Source organism: Myodes glareolus, chromosome 4 (genome assembly GCF_982192425.1).
Source record: "Myodes glareolus chromosome 4, mMyoGla1.1, whole genome shotgun sequence".
NCBI lineage: Eukaryota > Metazoa > Chordata > Mammalia > Rodentia > Cricetidae > Myodes > Myodes glareolus.
Window position 1 is genome coordinate 97,053,209 of NC_142029.1, and position 19,783 is coordinate 97,072,991.

A 19,783-nucleotide genomic window follows, 5' to 3' on the forward strand; every position below is an offset into this window, starting at 1 on the left:
AGAAAGGGTCAGGCTGCTGGGTTCTCATTCAGAATCTGCCTTCGCAAGGCTAACGCAAAGGAAACATCATCTACTCTGAGACACACATCATCTGCAAGGCAAAAGCAAATAATTTTCTTAGGAGAAACCTTGCTCTTCCTGGTGATGTGACCCCAGAGGAAATCCTCTCCACTGTCTGGTACAGTCAACACATCATGCTCAGTGCCCTGACATCAAACAGAAGAGTAATTTTAGAGTTACTCTTGTATAATACCCACCAGTGCAGACTATCGGTATGCCACAGGTAGCTGACTGAAGACTTCAAATGAATGCAGACCCAGCAAGGAGATGTAGTTGAGCACGGGATCCATTTCAGAATGCTCACGGGAAGGACCGGTCTGCACATCCTTCAGGCGATTCTCCATGAATATTATTAGTTATCAGGGAGTCTTCGGTGGGAATTGAATAGCTGGAAGTCCTACACTTTGGTGAGACCTGGTGTGCGGAAATTCTGTGAGGATGATTAAAGGTGCTGCCTGCCACCCCATGGAGTGGAAGGCTGATGGGTGGGTGTCAGCCTATGAATGCTAAAAAACTTAAACAGGCACGGTGTCTCAGGAGCTCATGGCTCCACCTCAGCACAGAGAAGAGAGGCAACACGTGCCAAAAGCTGATGTCTTCCTTTAGAATGGCATCCAGTCCGTGTTCGTTCTCTGGAGCAGTCCAGATAGCAGCTTAATGATGCAGATGAGCAGAAATAGGGCAGAGATTAGGAAACAGAGTCCATGAATGAGGCAGTTTGTTGCTTTGGTTTGTTTTTTTTTTTTTTTTTTCATTTTTAAAAGTATTGTTAAATGGCACGGACCGTCTTCTCTCTGCAGATCCGCCATACATATCAGAAGCCAAGGGTACAGGTGTCCCTGTGGGGCAGAAGGGGACTCTGCAGTGTGAAGCCTCGGCAGTCCCTTCAGCAGAATTCCAGTGGTTCAAGGATGACAAGAGGTACGGTGCTCGGTCCCCCTCTCCTCATCAGCATCCCTTCCCCGCTCCTGATTGCAGATAGACACCATCTAATGTTGGGAAATCCTCTCCTGACACCCAATGGGAGTGCGATGTGCAAGCAAGCTTCTTCTAAATTAAGGAAAGTTCAGCTAGGCTTTCAGTGTCGTCGCCAGTGTTATCACTTGCCAACCCAGTGAGCCCGAAAGGTAATATAATTTAGCCAGGCAAAAATCAGAAAATAAAAGCCACCAACAGCATTGTGAACCCCGTGATGTTTTGTTTTGTTTTTTTTTTTATAGGCCATGAAAATAATGTGTTCTGCAGAAAGCTATTTTTAGCATTTTCTCAGACCCAAGAAATTCAACCTGCCTCTGGGAGGGGCTCTCAAGTTGCCTACCCAGCTCAAATCTACACGTCCCTCCCTGAGGTTCTCAGTGCCACTGTGTATGAGTCCCTGACCCTCTTGCACCTTCCCTTTGTATGAAGGTTGTCCTTTCTCTGTAGGAGAAAAGAGTTAGGACTGGCCCCTTCCTTCCCTTTGTCGCAGCCGTCACAGGGACATTTGTTGTGAGTCAGTGAGGATGATCATTTCGAGGAGTTATCAAATTGCATGTCAGCGCAGGGGTCAGCAGCTCGGTGCAGCCAGACAATATGACAATTACCACTAGCACAGAGCGATTTGAAGGTGGGTGAACAACAACTAAATGTGTAAGCCCTGCCTGTGTTCAGAATATTTTCATAAAAGTAGAGGTGGCGGTGTTGGAGGAAGGACAAAGTCCCGCGAGATCTGAGGGTAGATGAGCAAAGAGTGGAAGAGACTAAGTATGGAAGACCACAAGGAGAGTCTGAGAAGGGCAGTGGGGACGTCCTAGCAGAGCGAGTCGTACTGCAGGGGTTTCTTTCTTCTTTCCTCATGCAGCCTCCAAGGCCTTAAGTGTCTTCTAGCTCCTCTTCCAATAAACTAAGTTGTTTTGAGAACGCAGTCACTTCATCTTAAAATCCACATCCAGTGAGGGCCACTCTTTGGATTTCTAGAACACACATGCTGGCAGCCTTAGTAAGGTGTGGTATAGGCAGCCACCATTTTATACATGGAAGACCTGAGGCAGAAAGAGGTGAACAGACCCACTGAAGTAAGAAATGGAGCTAGCCCTTTCCCTTCTTTTAAGAAATCAGAAATTCTTCTTTCCTCCCACCCTTCTTACTGTAATAAAGAGAAACTGAGGCTTAGAGTTCCAAGATCTAAAGACACACACACACACACACACACACACACACACACACTCACACTCTGATTCTGAGTACTAAGTCTTAGTGAAAATTTATTCACTGTACTCTATTATTTAAATTCTTGATAGGAAAAAGATAGATAGATTTAAAAAATGTAACAGAAAAACGAGCTCCCAACATGTGTGAAGAAAACACAACAAAAATGTGTGTTGAGGCAAAGAAAAGGAAAGCTGTCGCTTTGGGCAGCACCAGTCCCAGCAGGACCCACCATCTATGTCATCATTTACTCTGAAGAGAAAGGGAGACGATGCCCCAGTGCTGACCCAGAAGCCCGGTTCAGGCAGCTTTGTGGCCTCCTTGAGACCCTTTCATAGTGTCCCCTTTGCTCCTTCCCATTGATTTTTCTGTCCATTTTCTCACTTGCTCATGCATGCATTCCCAGTGTTTTCCCACTGAGCAGGTTTCTCTGTCCTTCTAACAATCGGCATGCCACGAACGTGTCTACCCCGTGGTTCTGGACACAGCTTTTCTTCTTTGTGCCACGGAGGCCACAAGGCAGCCGTGGCCTCAGGTCTCAGAGGGAGTATGACTCCTGTCCCCAGGAAATGACAGCTGAAGCCCATTTCACTGTCAGTGACATAAACAGAATTCAGCAACAAGCAGAAGAGGCTTAGATGGGGACAGGCAATCCTTTTAGATGTCTTTGGGGACTTCACTCTCCTGCTGCTTTCTCCTCCTTGTCTTGTGTCTGTTGTCAGTCAAAGGGAGAGAAGCTGGAACTCTACAGTTAAAAAACCCTGCCCAGCTTACAGGGAAGGTAACCACTGAAAGGTCTCCAGCTTCCTTAAGGAACCTGGGGCCAGACTGAAGAGATGACTCAGAGGCTGAGAGCACTGGCTGCCCTTCTGGAGGTCCTGAGTTCAGTTCCCAGCAACTACGTGATGGCTTAAACCATCTCATAATGAGATCTAGTGCCCTCTTCTGGCCTACAGGCAAAACACTGTATACATACTAAATAAATCTTACCAAAAAAGAAAAAGAAAGAAAGAAAAGAAAAGAAGAAAGAAAGAAAAAATGAAAAAAAGAAAGGAAGGAAGGAAGGAAGAAAGAAAGAAAGAAAGAAAGAAAGAAAGAAAGAAAGAAAGAAAGAAAGAAAAGAAAGAAATTTAAGGCCTATATCAGTAGAGGGTGGTGGATCTCTGAATGCCCAAGGAGGGGAATGTGTGCCACCCCAGGAGTGTAAAGTGCTTTAAGCTCTGATGGTCACCCTGTACTGTGTTTAGCTAAAGACATTTCTGAGCTGTTAAAGCACAAACCAGCTTTGAGCAAGCCTCTTCCCACTATGGAATCCAAATCCTATTCACATCTTGGTTCTGATGTAAAGACTTCTCCTCTTATGGAGGACACTGCCAAACTAGGAAATGGGATCCACGCCCATACTAGCTCCCAGAAGCCTCCTCACAGTAGCTTGCAGAGCCTTGGACAGCACCCCTTACAAGGGTCACTGCTATATGACAAGTTGGAGATGGAACAGTGGCAACTGTTCCCAGTGAACGGTGCTTCATGTCATCCTTCAGAACCAAAGGGCATTTCAGTGAGGATGGGTGAGTCCCGCCAGTCCATCAGTTGCCTTCTCCAGAAGCTCACATGGTCAGGGAAGATTGTTCCAGACTGGGTTCTAGAGATACTCTGGGTAGCTTATTCTTCCCAAGTCCTGTGGCAACATAGAGTTCGGTTAAGAAGAATGAATAATTATCACGATGGTGTGAAGATTAATTCTAGACTCTAAGTTCATCCAATGAGAGAAATTGACCATGTTTTTTTTTTTTTCCCTTCACCCCCTCCCCTCCTTTTCTGTTGCTTGTTTGCCTAGACTGGTGGAAGGAAAGAAGGGAGTCAAAGTGGAAAACAGACCTTTCCTCTCAAGGCTGATCTTTTTCAATGTCTCCGAACATGACTACGGGAACTACACGTGTGTGGCCTCCAACAAGTTGGGCCATACCAATGCCAGCATCATGCTATTTGGTGAGACTCTGCCCGGGCCGGGTTGATGGATGGAGGGAAAGAGAGATGGAGGAAAAGAAAAGGATTAGAAGTGAGCCAAGTAGAACAAATGAAAGGAATAAGAAAGGAGAGAAAGAGAGAGAGAGAAAAAAAACAAAACTCAAGCATGTAAGAATGTCCGCATCAGAAGTCAGAAAGGAAAATGGAATGTACATTTATCTAAAATGACCGAAGTCCTGAAGCTGGAGACAAAGGTTGCTTTAAGATGCCAAAAATGACTTCTTCCCCCTCAGTGATGTCTCCAAAGCTGACTCCGATTATAATTGGACAAAATAGTTAAGATCTCAGAGAGGAGCTTTTATAGCTTCAGTCTCTTGCTCACTGGGCTAAATAACGTGTTCCCTTTTCTGAAACTTTCCCAGCCATTGGCACATAAGAAAATCTGAATGACATTCATAAGAGCTGAATCGCAGCCCTTGGAATCCTTAATAATATTCATTTCAGAGATGGGCAGATAAAGAAGACAGAAAATGGGATTTTCCAAGTTCTCTGTTTGTGTCAATGACTAGTAAAGACATTTGCCCACCCTCCCCATCATCTCGAATGATCTCATAGCATTGTTCATGCACCGGATTCTTAAATCTTTACTGAGGGACTAAGTTTATAAAGCAATTTTTTTCTACCCTCATTTCGTACCTAGTCCTTGTATTTGCGGCAGAAGCAGTAAGCAAGCTTCATGGAAAGCATTGTATGTCTAGAACCTGTGAGCAATGTGAACACAGGGGTGAGCACACATGCCCATTTACCATCAGGAAGGACTTCAGATGTCTGCCAATGGCTTTAAATCCTTCATGGTTTCAGATACTTCCTATGGGCCATGTGATTAATTTCTAGTTGGTTTTTGAGCATGTTTATCCATACCCTACCAAGGTAAATGATTGTCAAATTTCCCAGTTTTTCCCACTCCCTGTGTTAAAGATACAGGAATGTGATAGGAAGGGAAAAAGAAAGATGTAACCTGGTTTGTGAACTTCCAGGCAATCTCACAACCTCAGGGGCCCACTCTGCATTCTGCCCCTGCCACATACCCTTGGTGCTAACAACACACATTCTGTGGTACCATTTCTGCTTCCCAAGTCCACCTTCCCAACCTCCTACTCAGTATAGGATATGCAGCCCAGCCTTAGCTGAGGGGGTTGGAAAAGGGAAGCCATGTTTGATCTCAGAACACACAGCTGAGAAGGGGCTCGCTGTGACTGGAATGAGTGTGATGCTTAGGACCTCAACAGCTCTAAGATTCTTTCATGTCCAGCGACAGCCATGTGCCTCCCTTGTGTGGGGGGCAGCATCAGGACCGCCACCCCCCCCCCACTTTGTGCATGGCTAAAGTCAAAAGGATTCTCCCATGTACAGGGACAGTCATATGTGCCCCTCTTATCTGTCAGGCCTTTGGGGGTTTATGGAAGATACCTGTCTGTATGCACAAAGGGTAGGATTGGAAAGAAGCAGACCTATTCTCCTGTGTCTTGAAAACCAAGGTTTACAGTGTTAAAACAGTGTTTCCCTATGTGCCTTCCCACACCCTGCCCTTCGGCCACAGCCATTCTTTTTAATGGTCTTCCTCCTCCAGGGAGAGAGAAATGGCTTTGACGTTGGTTTTTTCAGCAGACACATGCATGGCAATCACAGCTTTGCTTTCCCTCCCTTCCCATCACTGATAAGAGAGCTTTCACCCTCTGCCGCCTTCGTGATATTTTTCTCATTGTCAGCTTCCTAGATTCTAGGGTTTGCTACGCGTCCATTATGAACTAATAGCACCTTTGCAAATAAATGGAGGAGGCCTGGGTTAACCACAGACGAATGAAGTACAGGTGGAGATGCTCCTTAATGGAAGAGGTCTCAGAGCAGTGAGAAACAAAATCTCTAGGAGGGGGAGGCAAACTTGCAACCTCCTTCAAATTTCGTGAATTAGAAATCAATTTCATTTGTTAGTTTCATTTGTGAGACTCTTCCTGAGGAACCTGTCACCATAGATCTACATGGGCACCATTCTTCTAAAGAGCTGGTGAAATCCCAATCATGTTTACGATGAGTATTTTCCACCCCTCATCCCCAACCAGGTCTAGCCCAGACATTACTGTGCTTCCCAAGTTCATAGTTGAAGGTCACTATTAGTGAGGTTCCTTGACAAATACAAATTGTTCAGGGAATAATGTTCTGTATCATTTTCATTAGAAGTCACCAAGCAGACGAGGGCACACTGGACAGTTGCACTTACTTTTGTGAATATAGAGCATCCATGATTATTAAATTTTTCTCCAGAACCATTGTAGAAAGCCAGCTAAATAATTGTCATTTTGTCATTGACTTGCACATAAATCATAAAAAGGTATTCTTTCCATGCCGCCCTGAAAAGTGAGGGATCTGGCGTAAGGAACTCCTAATAAGATTATATCTTGGGAGATGTAAGTCCTATAGGAGAAGGTCAGACCTTGCCATTAACAACCAATAAGGCTTCCTGAATCACAGTAGCTCCAGGGAGCCCTAATTGAATTCAGATCATGGTACCATGAGACCAGAAATTGCTGGATTTCGTCTTTAACTATAAAAAAAATGGGATGAAGATATGGTAGGAAAAATTTTGCCTGGCAACAAACTTTGGTTCTTTGTTTGCAGTTTGCTTGTTCCCAATCTCAGTAGACGAGAAGACTAAATCCATCTGCACTGAAAAAATACATAGGGTGGTCCTCTGTCTTGCTGCCCACCATCCCATCCCTGTTAAGGGACAGAAAACATTTCGATGTTTGTCTTGCTGCACCTTGTCCTATGACCTTTGGTTTGTGTCTTCCTTTATTTATCCTTTCGTTTAGAAATGCTTGTGAAATGCAGTATACAAACTATATATGAAAAATATATAGAGACTGTATATAATTTATGTGTCTGTTTTCATTTTTCTCTCCTGTATGTCCCCCACCCGATTTAGAACTAAATGAGCCTACAAGCTCAACTTTATTGCAAGGTCAGTATCCCCTTTGCCTTCTGTTTTCCTCCCCTTCTCCTCAATCCTAAAACCCTCACCCTCTCCCTTGCCTTCACCCTCGCTCTATTCCTGATGTTCATTTCCTGATATTCATAGCAGTAACGTTGCTTAGAATGTGGCAGTCAATGGTTATTAAAGGAGGCTCCTGGGCGCTGGCAAAATGTCATGGGAGCCTTTTCCTCTGCCCGTTCCTTGCACACATCGTCTTGGAGGGCTGAGATTAGTAAGGCAAATAAAGCATCGTTAAAAATGCCAGACCCAGAGACCAGCATGAAGACAAAGGTTTGAGCAACTAAATTTGAACCAACGAGAAGACAATACACCTGCTGACCACAGTGGTAGCACGGTACAAAGGTACCTGAGATCGCACATACAGCGTTCTGGTGATGTCGCTCGGCAACAAGCTCAGACAATACTCATGTCACCATCTCCTGGTCCACAGGCTTCCCAAGGATTCAGGACGAGGCACCAAAAAAACTGTAGTCCACAGCTGACTTTGAGGAGGCCTCAGTTCTTAGACGAGTCGTGTAACCTCATTTGGACTTCTTCCCATCTTCTCTGGAGTAATCTGTCCTTTGGAGTTGTTCCAGTGTCCAGCATTTAAAAGGCTCTGAAGCACAGCATCGCAGTTTGAGTCTCCAGATACAGGCTAAAAGACAGGGGCTTCCTCCATACAGGACACACTCCGTATTTCCTTTCTTTTTCGTTTCTTCTCACCAGTCAATGACCCCTCCTTCTACTCTCACCTCTTGCCTATTTATGACTTGTTTATCTCTTGCCGCTCTGTGGATACTTGGTGTCTCTTTCCATTTCCCCCAGGTCCACTCACCTAGAGACAGTGATATATTGCAAAATTGTCACCACAGGTCCCTGTCCTACTCTAGAGGACAGTGGTTGTTTTGTTTGTCTGGATAGTAAACTGGATATTTAAGTTCATGGCCTCTCACAGATTAGGCAATGCCTTACCACGGAGCAATAGTTCTAGCCTTCAATGACTATTTTGGCCCCTTTGTTAGCTCAATATGAACTCCTTACTCCCAACTCCCAACACAGTCTTCTGACCTTCCCCATCCCACCCTTCCCCTGCACCCATTCTGTTCATCCATTTGCATTCTAACTGTGTGAACACTCACCAAAGACAGCATTAGATCTGGGAAGTGGAGGGAAAAAAAGAAATGAATTGCAGGAGAGCTATGTGACAAGTGAAGAAAAGTGCTTTTATCATAAAAAAAAAGAGGTGGGGCTACATCCATCCACTCTTGCTGATGAGTCAGAACAGGAAAACGAAACAAAGAACAGGAAAGCAAAAGGGGGAGTTCATGGATGGATTCAGACTAAACTTGTGACGCCATTCCTGCCTTTGAACTCCCAAATGATGCACCATTCAGAGCGAAAATAAAAAGCATTAGAGAAACACTAACGTCAGCAGTAAATAGGACAGATGCCCCTATGATGCTTTTATAAATTATTAAGCTAATCTGACCACTAGAACTACATTGTCAGAGAAAATTGGAGCATTTCACATTCAGGGAGTGGTCTCTAACAAGCCAGTCTTAATTGAAGTTATATTTAATTGTGGAGAAGCACCTCCCCAAAGCAAAACCATGTGCAATGAGACTTGGGAGAAAGTTTCCTTCCATTATGAAGTCCTCTCACCCCTTCATCTCAGAAAGCCCCCTTGTTGGGTGTAAGTTAGGGCAGAAAGTTTAGACTACAGAAACCTGGAATGTTCTGAGAGATTCATGTGTCGTTTAGCATAACCACTGGACTAGACTGTGAAGCTCGTCATATTTTAGAAGAAGCAAACCACGCACTTGAACACTTTCAGTCTTTTATCTGCATTCATTTTCCTCTTAGCATGGCTGGTCTCCAATAGAACAAACCAGAGAGCTGTTTTCTCCAGGAACATCTCCAAGGGATGCTCTTCTTACAGAAAAACTTACAGGAATGTATGAGTTTCTACAACAGGAAACCCCTGGCCTTTATAGAAATCTGAGGCTGCCTTGCTGCCTAATATCGGAATGGACGAGAAGTGATAAGAGAATTTTGTTCCTCCTCAGCATTTTTGCCACCCCTGACATATTTCTCTGCCTCCCTTTTGCAAACACAACAGATTGCATGTCACCTTCCTGTATTAATATTTGGTGGTGCAGGCGTCTCAAAGTGATAAATAAGAACTTTGGGCTGTGCCGTCTTCCCTCACCGAGCTTCTGCGTGGGTAAGAACACTGGCACACGCTGCAAGCTCAGCGGCCCCACAGCTGCTCTCCTCTCATCTCTTGGCCCTCTGTCCTCAATCTGCTCAGATCTGATGGTATCGCTGGGCTCAGAGATGCTGGCTTATTAATACGCTCGAGCCTCCCAGTGTTAAAGAATGGGCAACAAATGCAGAGAGCCCCTCCTAAGAATCAGAAGGAGATGATCAGGTCTTCCTGCAGAGAATTCAACATAGTCAGCTAGGCCAATCTAGCAAAGCATCATGCAGTCAGCATTTCTATGGCATGTATATGGGGAAAAAAATCTGTTATCTTTTTTTTCTAGAGCAGTGGGTTGAATAACCATATTCACCCAGAAGCAAATTTCTTCCTGTGAGATTTACAGGCTAGCCCTGAACTTATCTGAGCACTTAGATTCATTTACGAATATCTGCTTTGCTGACATAATTATCATTTCTGGAATGAAAAGACATATGCAATATTACCTGATTTAGGATATTCTTCATATATATATATATATATATATATTTCATCCCTCTTTCCCTCCCTCCCTTCTTCCCTTCTGTTGTTCTTTCTTGCCTCTTCCCTCAGTTTTCCTTTTTCTTAATCTTTACCAGATCACTATGGTCCTGTCTGGCTTTATGTTAATATATCATTAGCAAAAGGATCTGCTAAATTTGAGTCAAGGTCCGATTGAAAAAATTACTTGGATTGTCAAGAATTGCTTTTCTAATTTTAAATTTTATTTTATGTATGTTACCTGCATGCATGCCTATGTACCACATGCATGCCTTGTGATATAAGGTGTCCAATCACCTGGAACTAGAGGTATAGGTGGTTATGAATTGCCATGTAATACTGAGAATTGAATCTGTGTTCTCTGCAAGAATAGCCAGGGCTTTCAACCACTGAGTCATCTCTCCCTCTCTTATTTTTCCCTCTCCTTTCTCTCTCTCTCTCTCTCTCTCTCTTTCTCTCTCTCTCTCTCCTTTTTTGCTGATTAACCTGGAATTCACTATATGGACCAGGCTGATCTCAAACTCACAGAGATCTGCCTGCTTCTGCATCCCAATTGCTGGGACTCAAATCATGTAATCATGCCCGGCTTGTTTGTTTCTTTTCTTGATAGCTGAAATGCTACTCAAAGTCTACAGCTTGAGGCTACCACTGGTTTCGGAGGTTCTCACAAAGTTCACACAATGACAGAAAGTCACCGTGACAGAGAGGATGGTGCCAAACCTCCAGTAGCTCTTCTTCGTGCTAGAACAAAAGTAGACTATAGTCTACAGAAGAACAGCAGGCCTGCATTCCCCCCTGCACACTAAGCAAGTTGGCTGAAACACTGGGACCTAGAAAAGACCCCAAAGAATGAGTTCTAGATAAGGTCGGAACAAGTATCAAATTGCCCTTTATCCTGGGAATGCTAAAGAATTGAATTTTTTTTTCTCAAATGGTTGCACCAGGAATCCAGGGCTGGGGAAGATGAATGGGAACATATGTGTAAACAGTTTCTTGATTTTCTATGTGGTTCCTAAATCAGGAATGTGTGCCTTCCTTATAGTCTCAGATCTACATAGGAACTACTTATGTCCTTTCGTAGCCCTATTTGAGCAAGTAACCTCAATACTCTGTAGGTAACAACCTACAGGACACCTTACATTTACACTGCTTGTGGTCTGGAGGCAAAGTCTGCATGGTTTCTTTATCCCCCCAACATTTCCCCAGGCTCTCTTTCCTTCCAGACACTGTCCTTCTTGGCACAGAGACTCATAAAGCAGCCCCTCCTCAGCTTCTGGACCACTCCAAGGACCCAGCAAGTACTCCAAAGGGCTATGGATTAGTCATATGGGTACACCACATCTGATTTCCCTCTCCCATCTTAACGTTACCTGGTCATTTTTTCAAATACTAAACATTGGCTCATCTCTCACATCTTTATGTGTTCAGAAGGGCTTCTTAAGGTTGGTAACAGCCACTTAAATCAGGAGGTTTCCTAGGCCTGGAGCCATTAAAGAACAGCTCCAGAGCCTGAGGCACAATATGCATTTGTCATACCACAAACACCGAGGTTTCCATTAGGATGCACTGTATTGAAGACTGCCATCTCTCCAAATGTGAGCACCTCTGGACAAAGAACAGGCTCCCACAGTAACACTTCAGGGCCCAAGGCTTTGGTGATTGTCCTTATGCTCCCTGGATCTGGATGAGCAACTACACAGGCCCTTGACTAGAGAAATACATTACACAAATCAAGTCATCAAAGCTCTCAGCCATCCACAGAAAAGTTGCAAAAGCCCTGCATATTCTTCCAAGAGCATACAGTAAGGAAAACAGGGCTCTTTCACAATCCAGTCAACAGAGCTGTCTCTCTCTTCCTGTATTTACAGAAAGTCCCACAGTTTACAGATGCCACTGTCTCTGGTAACCCCAGAGAGAGGGTGTCCCATTAGGCCAGCTTGAAATCAGATATTAAACGCCAAGACTCCTCTTCTAAGAGCTGGTTTGTCAGAGTTTGTAAAAGACAAGACATAGGTAAAAGCGAGTCAGACTTCCACATCTTACGATTAGCAAGGGTTCTCACACACAAATTGCTGTAGCATAAATCCTGCTGTATCAGTCAACTTTATTCTTAAGACTACAGAATTCAGTGAATCCGGGGTAGTCGGATGAGGGTGTGGACATCTCTCTGAAGAAGTTTTGACTCAGCAGCTCAGACTCCAAAGGAGTAGGTGTCTTGTAAGAGCAAGTGTGGACTCAGGCTCTGCTTCAGTCCACAGTAATTGTCATCCATACTCTTCCTTGCCTCCAGTTCACTCCCAGTTAAAAACAAAACAAACAAACAAAAACGCGGAAGGCCTGGCTGTGAGTGATGGACAGCGGTCAGTATGACCCGAGGCAGGTATAAGGGCCTGGGGAAATCTCTTAGGCCAGTAAGTCTGGCTTATTTCCAAGACCATCTGAGGGCAAAGTAAGCACCTGACGATGCTTTCTGCCTTAACAGTGGCTTGTTTTTAATTTTTTTTTTTAGAAGTGAAAACTACAGCCCTGATCCCTTGGAAAGGTTTGTATATTTACGTCTCAGGCAGCTGATGCCTTAGTGGGAATGGGGTAGGTAGTTGTCTTCGCCTCCTCCTAGATGTCTCCATCTCTGAGCTCACCCTTCAGCATCCTAGAGGAAACTCTTTCTGACCCTTGAGCGATTTGCCATCAGCCTAGATTAACTCCATCCCCTATGACGTCATACCCTACGCGAGTTGCTCCACTTGCACGAGTTTAACTGGCCCTTATGGCGGCACTAATGAGCACCTGCCCGTATTCGAAAGAGCTGGATTCTGGGACCCTGGCCCTGGGCTTGCCTTTTTTACCCCCCCATGAAGCTCTCTCTAATGCCTCAGTCTTCTCAGGCCATTGCCTTGCATGCTGCCTTTGCTTATCCTTCTCACTCCTTCTCTAACTCAGAGCTAGAAGGAACATGGGGAGAGGGAGGGAGGCTTGGGAGGAAAGGGGAGGTTCTTGGGTGAGTCACTGGGACAGGAATAAAAATGTGTCTTATTTGAGGCTTTCATGGCAGCCAGATGTTTCCGATGGATAATTGACACTCCTCGCTGTCGTGCGAGACCCTAACTGTCCCGGTAATTAGTCTCTTTAGGCCTCCGCTGCTCTCTAATGAGATAGTGGCAATAAAGGCATCCGATGTGGAGTGGGGGCGTGGCTGGGTGAAGAACAGATGCCTCATCTGAGTGACCGTGTCACCAGACAGATGGGATGAACTGTCACTTCCCTAGCATCCACTGGGAACGGGCCTTGCTCTTAGCAGGCTGTGACCTATGCCTGCCTGGACCAAAGAGTTTCACCCCATGGCATTCTCTCCCCTGGTATTTGCTCAGTATTTTCTCAGGGTGGGGCAGGCCAGCCTTCAGCAGTGCCCAGCTGGGTTAGCTATCAACCTCGCCCTTCCCTGAAGATACATGACCTGAGCTGGTGGGAAGCAAATTACGATTGAAAACTGAAGTCAAGGGACCAGAGAAGACGCTTGAGCTCTCGAAAGTAAAGTTTCAAAAAAAATTCCAAAAGAAATAGCAATCCTCGGGCCAGACCTTAGATACTGTAATAGATCCCCAGCACTCTTGAATTCCTGGTCCATGAGACTTTGCTTCTTGGTAGAGTTGCTCAGTCCTGGGACCTTGGATGACTTTGTTGGACAGAGTTAGACAAATGTAAGAGAAATTGAAACAAAGCAGAAGACACAGAAGAAAAAGTGTTTTTATTTATTTATTTTTTTGCTTATTATACTTATTTTTTAAAAACAAGTATAATTTTAGCAAAAAGGAAAACAGAAGCAGGAGGCAAGCATAGACATGTCAGTATAAGTCAAAGGTCTCTTCTTTAGTCAGTAAACACTGAACACCTGCTATGGTCAATGAGACACATACTCTGCCATTAGGAAGTCGTAGCAAACCAGATATGATGGTGTGTAGCTATGACTCCAGAACTTGGAGTCCTGAGTCAGAGGATTAAGATTTCCAATTCAGCCAGAGAAAGGTCGGGAGATCCTGCCTCAAACTAACAAACAAGAAGATAGGAGGAGGAGGAGAAGCAGTTTTACTTGGTGGTGACACTTAGGAGGAACTGCATGTCAGACAAATGAGGAGAATTTAGAATATTAGTATTCTGGGGGTATATTTAATGGTAGGATGGATAGGTTACTGACAGAGTCAAGGAATACTGCCTGGAGGAAGCCAACGGAGCCCAGAGCAGAGGAATAATGAAAAGCAGTGAGTTAAATGAAGAATGAATGTTTCAGACAAAGGGCTAGAGACTGTGAGCTTGCAAAAGAAAAAGAATACGTAGGGGAAGTGTCAGCCAGTGTGTGGTGTGTGTGTGTGTGTGCATGTGTGTGTGTGTGTGCATGTGTGTGTGTGCATGTGTGTGTGCGTGTGTGTGTGTGATGCGTGTGTGTGCATGTGTGTGCACGTGTGTGTGCATGTGTGTGTGTGATGCATGTGTGTGCGTGCACGTGCCCGTTTGTGGGTGTTTCTGTATCTATGTGTGAACCTGTGCCCCCATGCCCGGGACTAAGAATATTTAAGAAAACGTGGCAGGAAGACAGCCTAAGGGGGCAGATAGCTGTGATGCTGTACCTTCTACCAGGGAACCAGATGTTTTTGTTAAGGCTGAAGCACTCAGCTGGAGCAATTTGGAGGTGTGGGAACCTCACTCTGAAATTAATGTAGGGGATAAATGTGAGAGGTCCCAGCAGCTGATGGCAGCAGTAGCCAGTGAACTCTGTGACTTGGGAGGTGAGTCACTGCAGGTGTGTCCCCTCCAGCAGGCACGGAAAGGCCTTTAACCTTGGGCTGTCTGTCTCCTGCTCCTTCATACTAAGTCAGGTTTTCCTGTAGGTGCTAAAGAGACAGACAGGGTGGGGAAGGAGAAAGTGTGTGCATAGGGTTGAGGCAGTGGGCTGTCTGAGCAAGGTAACTCAGACCTGAATAAGAACAGCGGGAAGTCCCTGTGAATTTCACCAGACAATCAACCCTTCCTCCAAGCAAAGTGATGTGTTCACAGGCACTGTTCTGTTTTCTACAGTTTGCGGGCTTAAGAGCTGTCCTGGTACTATATCCTGTACAGTTTCCCAATGTAGAGCTGAGCCACAATGGAGCTCTGGAGTGGCGTGGTGGTGGTGGGGGTTACTAATGTAATTGAACACGAACCTCAGAGAGAGTACCCAGCAGAGCTACCAGGTCACCGTACAGAGGCTCCAGGATGGACAGGTGGTGTTTGGCCTTACATGGACTTTTCTTACTGCTGTATTCTGAATAGTTTGTGGTTTCTGCCCTTCAGTTAATCATGAAAGGAGGAAATGTAGGAGAAAAGGAGCATCCATGAGTTCTCAGGGAACTGGCATTTTTTCTCAAATCTCTTTTGTCCCCAGCTAGCTTCCTGGTCATGGTAGGTAACTGGGCAGAGAGGGTGAGAAATACTGAGGTTGATTAAGGAATGGGTGATAAAGCTGAATGCCTGGGCATTCAGAGAACAAAAGAGATGAGAGAGAGAGAAAGACACAGAGAGCCACGTGCTACAGTCTGTACCCTGATAGATTCCCAACGAATTAAATACTCAGGACATTTTTTAAATTGCACTGAGCAAGGCACATGTAGAAATAGGAATGGACCACTCACTTTACCAGGGGAGAAATGGAACCCGGCTTTCATGGTCTGTATATAAGGTCTCACAGCCACAAGCATAGACAAGGGCCGAAGCGGAAAGAACAGAGCAGTGCAGAGAGGAAAAGACATCATCAAAGTATAGAAATGTAGCCTCTTTCCTTGGGAAGTTAAGGAGGGACATCTCTCCCGTGAGAATAAGGAAAGGCATGAAGACAAGGAGTGGCTGTTAGAGAGGGAGTTGTCTTTGTGCCGCTTTGGATGGAAAATTAGCAGCTAGGTTCTAGGACTGTGGGAGCACTTGGCGGCTAGTCCTATGTGACAAGCAATTGAAAGGTAAGTCATCCGTTTTTCATGATTATACTTCATCACCTGTGTCCACAAGAATACTTTCCAGTTTGTGTCTCCTGGATCACCTCCTGTCAGACACAGAGCAGAACAGGGTTCCCTGGGCTTTTCAGCATGACAATTTAACATTGCCAAAATGTCCCCGATGTGTGACTGCTGTGACCTTGCTGATGTAACATTAACAGCTGCTGACCTAAAGGAGCAAGAAATGTAATCATATGGGCAGTAGTTAGGTCAGAGATTCTGGGACTTGACAGACTGATCCCACATGCAATCGGGAAGTCTGGTGGAATCTGGTCTGATTTCATCTGAAGTGACCACAGTGCTGAGCTCCCGCGGCAGGAGATCAGGGGCTGGCAGTGTTCAGGTGAGGACAGGGACAGAGTATGGTCACCAGTGCTAAATAGCCTTTCAGGGTTCCAGAGCAGATCAGAGCAGGTCCTAGCAGAGGCCATGTCCCTGTTCCTTAATCGTCGAACGCATCTGCGTTCTGACCATATGTACTATTTCGGAATCATCACTTCCTTTTTCATGGCAATCCTTGGACCCAAGAGCCAAAGTAGCCCAGAAGTTTGTCTGCAACAACAGGGAAGCCACTCGGGAGTTTTACCACTTTGGACTTAGTGCTCTTGCCTCTCATGTTTGGCAAAGGGTGTCTATTTGTAAACCAGGTGAATGAGTGCCTCAAAGGGAAACTTCCCTCCCGGTAGCCATCCTCTGAAGTGGATGCTACACACCACTGTCCACATTCATCCCCAGTTGCATCCTGGTCCACCCAGCACATGGTCTTCTTCCTTACTTAGTCCACTCTCTAGCTGGTGTGAGCTGGTTTGGGCCAGTCAGACACTTGAGTGAAAGTCTGGTGTTACCTCAACCAGGTGGGAAAGAGGCCAAGGAGTCCAGGGGAATCCCAGCACCACCCCAAGACTGAGAGATTCACATTGTTGTGGGGGACAGCAGTGAGCAGACAGACTGTAGGGTCCAACAGGTCCTTTTCTGAACAAGCTGTATTGCCTGTAGGTTCTGTAAATGTTTGAGGCAGTCGAATTGCAGAAGGGGATGGATGAGTGACGAGGCGAGTAGCCAGGAGATCAAGGATTTGATGTTAGTGAAGCATGTTATGCCATGGGCAAATGATGATTCGACAGAGCCTTCTCTGTTTGCCAGGGAAGGCTACCGCTTTGCACACTGAGTGCCGATTTGAGAGTCTGGGAGCATTTCCATTGTTGGAACGCCAGATGTTCATCCTAGAGGGAAGCTCGGTAGAAGTGACACCTGACCAAGTGACTGCTGAGGACTTTTCCCATCTTGCAGCAAGTAGCTCATGACATATGTGTTCTCTCCACAGGCCCCGGCGCTGTCAGTGAAGTGAGCAATGGGTCATCAAGGAGGGAAGGCTGCATTTGGCTCCTCCCTCTCCTGGTCTTACACCTGCTCCTCAAATTTTGATGTGAGTGTCCCTTCCCTGCTGGGGAGAGCTGCTGCCACTCCATCTCAATGCAACGACAGCACAGCGACACAGCGAGTCAGCATCAAACGAAATTCAGAGAATCACGGCCAATGGGACAGAAATTCGAGGGAGGGGAACAAAGAATACCGTGGGAAAGCAACAAAAAAAAAGTTTTACAAAAGGAAAAATTTGAAAATTGCCTTGCAGATATTTAGGTACCACTGAGTTTTCTTTCTTTTCCCAAATGGGAAGAAGGCACACCTGGCTTGGACCCACCCACAAGCTGCACTGTGTGACCTCTCTTGTTGCCAGGGTGGGCAAGGGCTCAGCCACTCTGCCCACTAAAGTGCCCCACCATGGAACATTCTGGAGTCGGCCATCCCAAATTCCATCGGTCCGTAGAGACAAGCACAGAGTGAGAAGCAGGGGCCCAGATGTGCCGCGGAGGGCCCTTTGGTGGGCTGCGCCATGGTGGCATGTGTCATGAAGTGTGAAATCAGAAGAAAAAACAAAAGACAACAGCAACAAAAAAAAAGAAAGAAAGAAAGAAAGAAAAGGAAACAAGACAGCCTGACAGCACCATAATCCCACAAACGCGACAGTCACAAAATATATCGTTAAGCTTTTGTTTTTCATTTTACTACATGGACATCATGGATAATAAGGGATTCTGAGTCATTATTAATTTTATTAATTATATTTTCTGATATGAGTCTAGAACTTAGTGCATAAGCGAGAGACAAAACTAAAAACATACAGGAGAGGGGTGAAGAGAAGCGTGTTTATTAAGCAAAGCAAATAGTGTACTTTTTACCTAGGTTTACAACTGGTGGGCCACGCACCAGGTACTAACCACCTGGTGGGGCTTTGGCAAATCCACCAGAAACACATGTGATTTAACAAACACCTCCACCAGCGCTACAGACTCCTCATTCTAGCATTCCATGCAGACAGTACTATGCTATCTACACACTGCTTAGAAATGGAAGGTTGATCTGCACTCTATCTTGTTTTGTTGGCTATGCTTCTTTTGATGACATATATTATACAGTATATATAAATATATATATACATATATTTTTTTTGTTAGAGTTCTAGCCATTTTGTTTCTCAGCAGGGTCCTTTCTCAGACATTACTGCATGCTGTATATGGCGTTAGCTGTGTGTTGATCTTCTAAAAGATGATAGAGTTTACTGGTAATTGTGTAATCAGCTCCTTCCTTTTTTTTCTTGGGTTATTTACATGTCAGAGACATTTCTCAGAAGCGGAAAGGACACCAGAAACCATAACTAATATCAGGCGCAGCATCTTTCCAGGTGTGGCTCTCTGAGGCGGAGGCCGCCAGCTTGGCATCTCCATCACACCTCGGGGCATTAACGGACAGCAAGCAACTGGACCATCTAAACCAACAGTCAGTAACATCTTGCTTTAGCCCATTGCGGGAATCCCTGATGCCTTTGTGACTACTGGAGAACTTAATCCTCTTGCTTTATTTTATTTAACTTTCCACCTTCGTGTGAGTGTGTATGAAAGAGAAGAAAAATGCAGTTTTTAGGTAACCATTTTTTTTTTCCTTCCCCGAAGTCTGGGGACCAGAGAGGCCTCGGGGAGGGTTCCTGATGTGATGAGGGAAAGTGGGATTGGGGGATAGGGGAGGGATGGGTTGTCTCTGACTTGACATTAAAAAGTGTTCCATGTCCCTCTTCACTTGGTCTGATACCTCATTCTGTAATCGGGGGACTGGGGGGTGTGAAGTTGCCTGGCTGGCTGAAGAATGAAGGTGGGGGTGCTGTACTGTGCCTGGAAGGGCAAGGAGCTTGCCTTGGTGAGTGCTTTGCTGATGCTCACCAGAGACTTTGAGACTTCCTGCATCCTCTCTGTGGATGCAAGTGGTACCAAAATTTTATGGGGACCTTGTCTTCAATACCTACAGAGAGTCTTGTAGAAAGCTACCACGATCCTGCTGCTTTTCAGTTTCCTTATGGGTCGGATGGTCAAGTCCAGTCATGACTGCTAGTTCCATTGATTTCATCCCGGTGTGTATTAAATAACCCCAAATCTTGTGAATCAATATTCCTTTATTAGAAACAAGAATGTGCTTGAAGTGTTTATTAGAATCTGTGATAATGGTCATTCAAAATAGAGCCTAGGTGACTTTTTTCTTCATACCAAATAAAACATAAATTTAAGAATACTGGACCACTTATAACTCAGAGATGAGTCACCATCCTCCTTAAGGACCACTCCATCCACCCCAACACCATCCACCCCAACATTAGGATGTTCCATAGGAGAACTGTCATCAAAATCTGGCAACTAGCTATACCATGGCAGCATCTGTGAATGC

At 45.2% G+C, this 19,783-nt stretch overlaps 1 protein-coding gene across 5 annotated transcripts in view; it reads left to right on the top strand.

The window, feature by feature from the left end:
• Ntm (neurotrimin) overlaps window positions 1-19,630 on the top strand; it is a 977,299-nt gene extending 957,669 nt beyond the window's left edge. The window contains exons 6-11 of one of the 5 annotated variants that reach the window (XM_085689785.2): window positions 861-981; window positions 4,085-4,236; window positions 7,199-7,234; window positions 12,499-12,531; window positions 17,334-17,435; window positions 18,686-19,630. In XM_085689785.2, the coding sequence (XP_085545911.2) occupies window positions 861-981; window positions 4,085-4,236; window positions 7,199-7,234; window positions 12,499-12,531; window positions 17,334-17,434 (443 nt within the window). In that variant the 3' untranslated portion in view covers window position 17,435; window positions 18,686-19,630. Of the gene's footprint in view, window positions 1-860; window positions 982-4,084; window positions 4,237-7,198; window positions 7,235-12,498; window positions 12,532-17,333 lie in introns of all 5 variants that reach the window. The other 4 variants (XM_085689786.2, XM_087905741.1, XM_087905740.1 and 1 more) reach the window with 4 other exon arrangements.
• The last annotated feature ends 153 nt before the right edge of the window (window positions 19,631-19,783 follow it).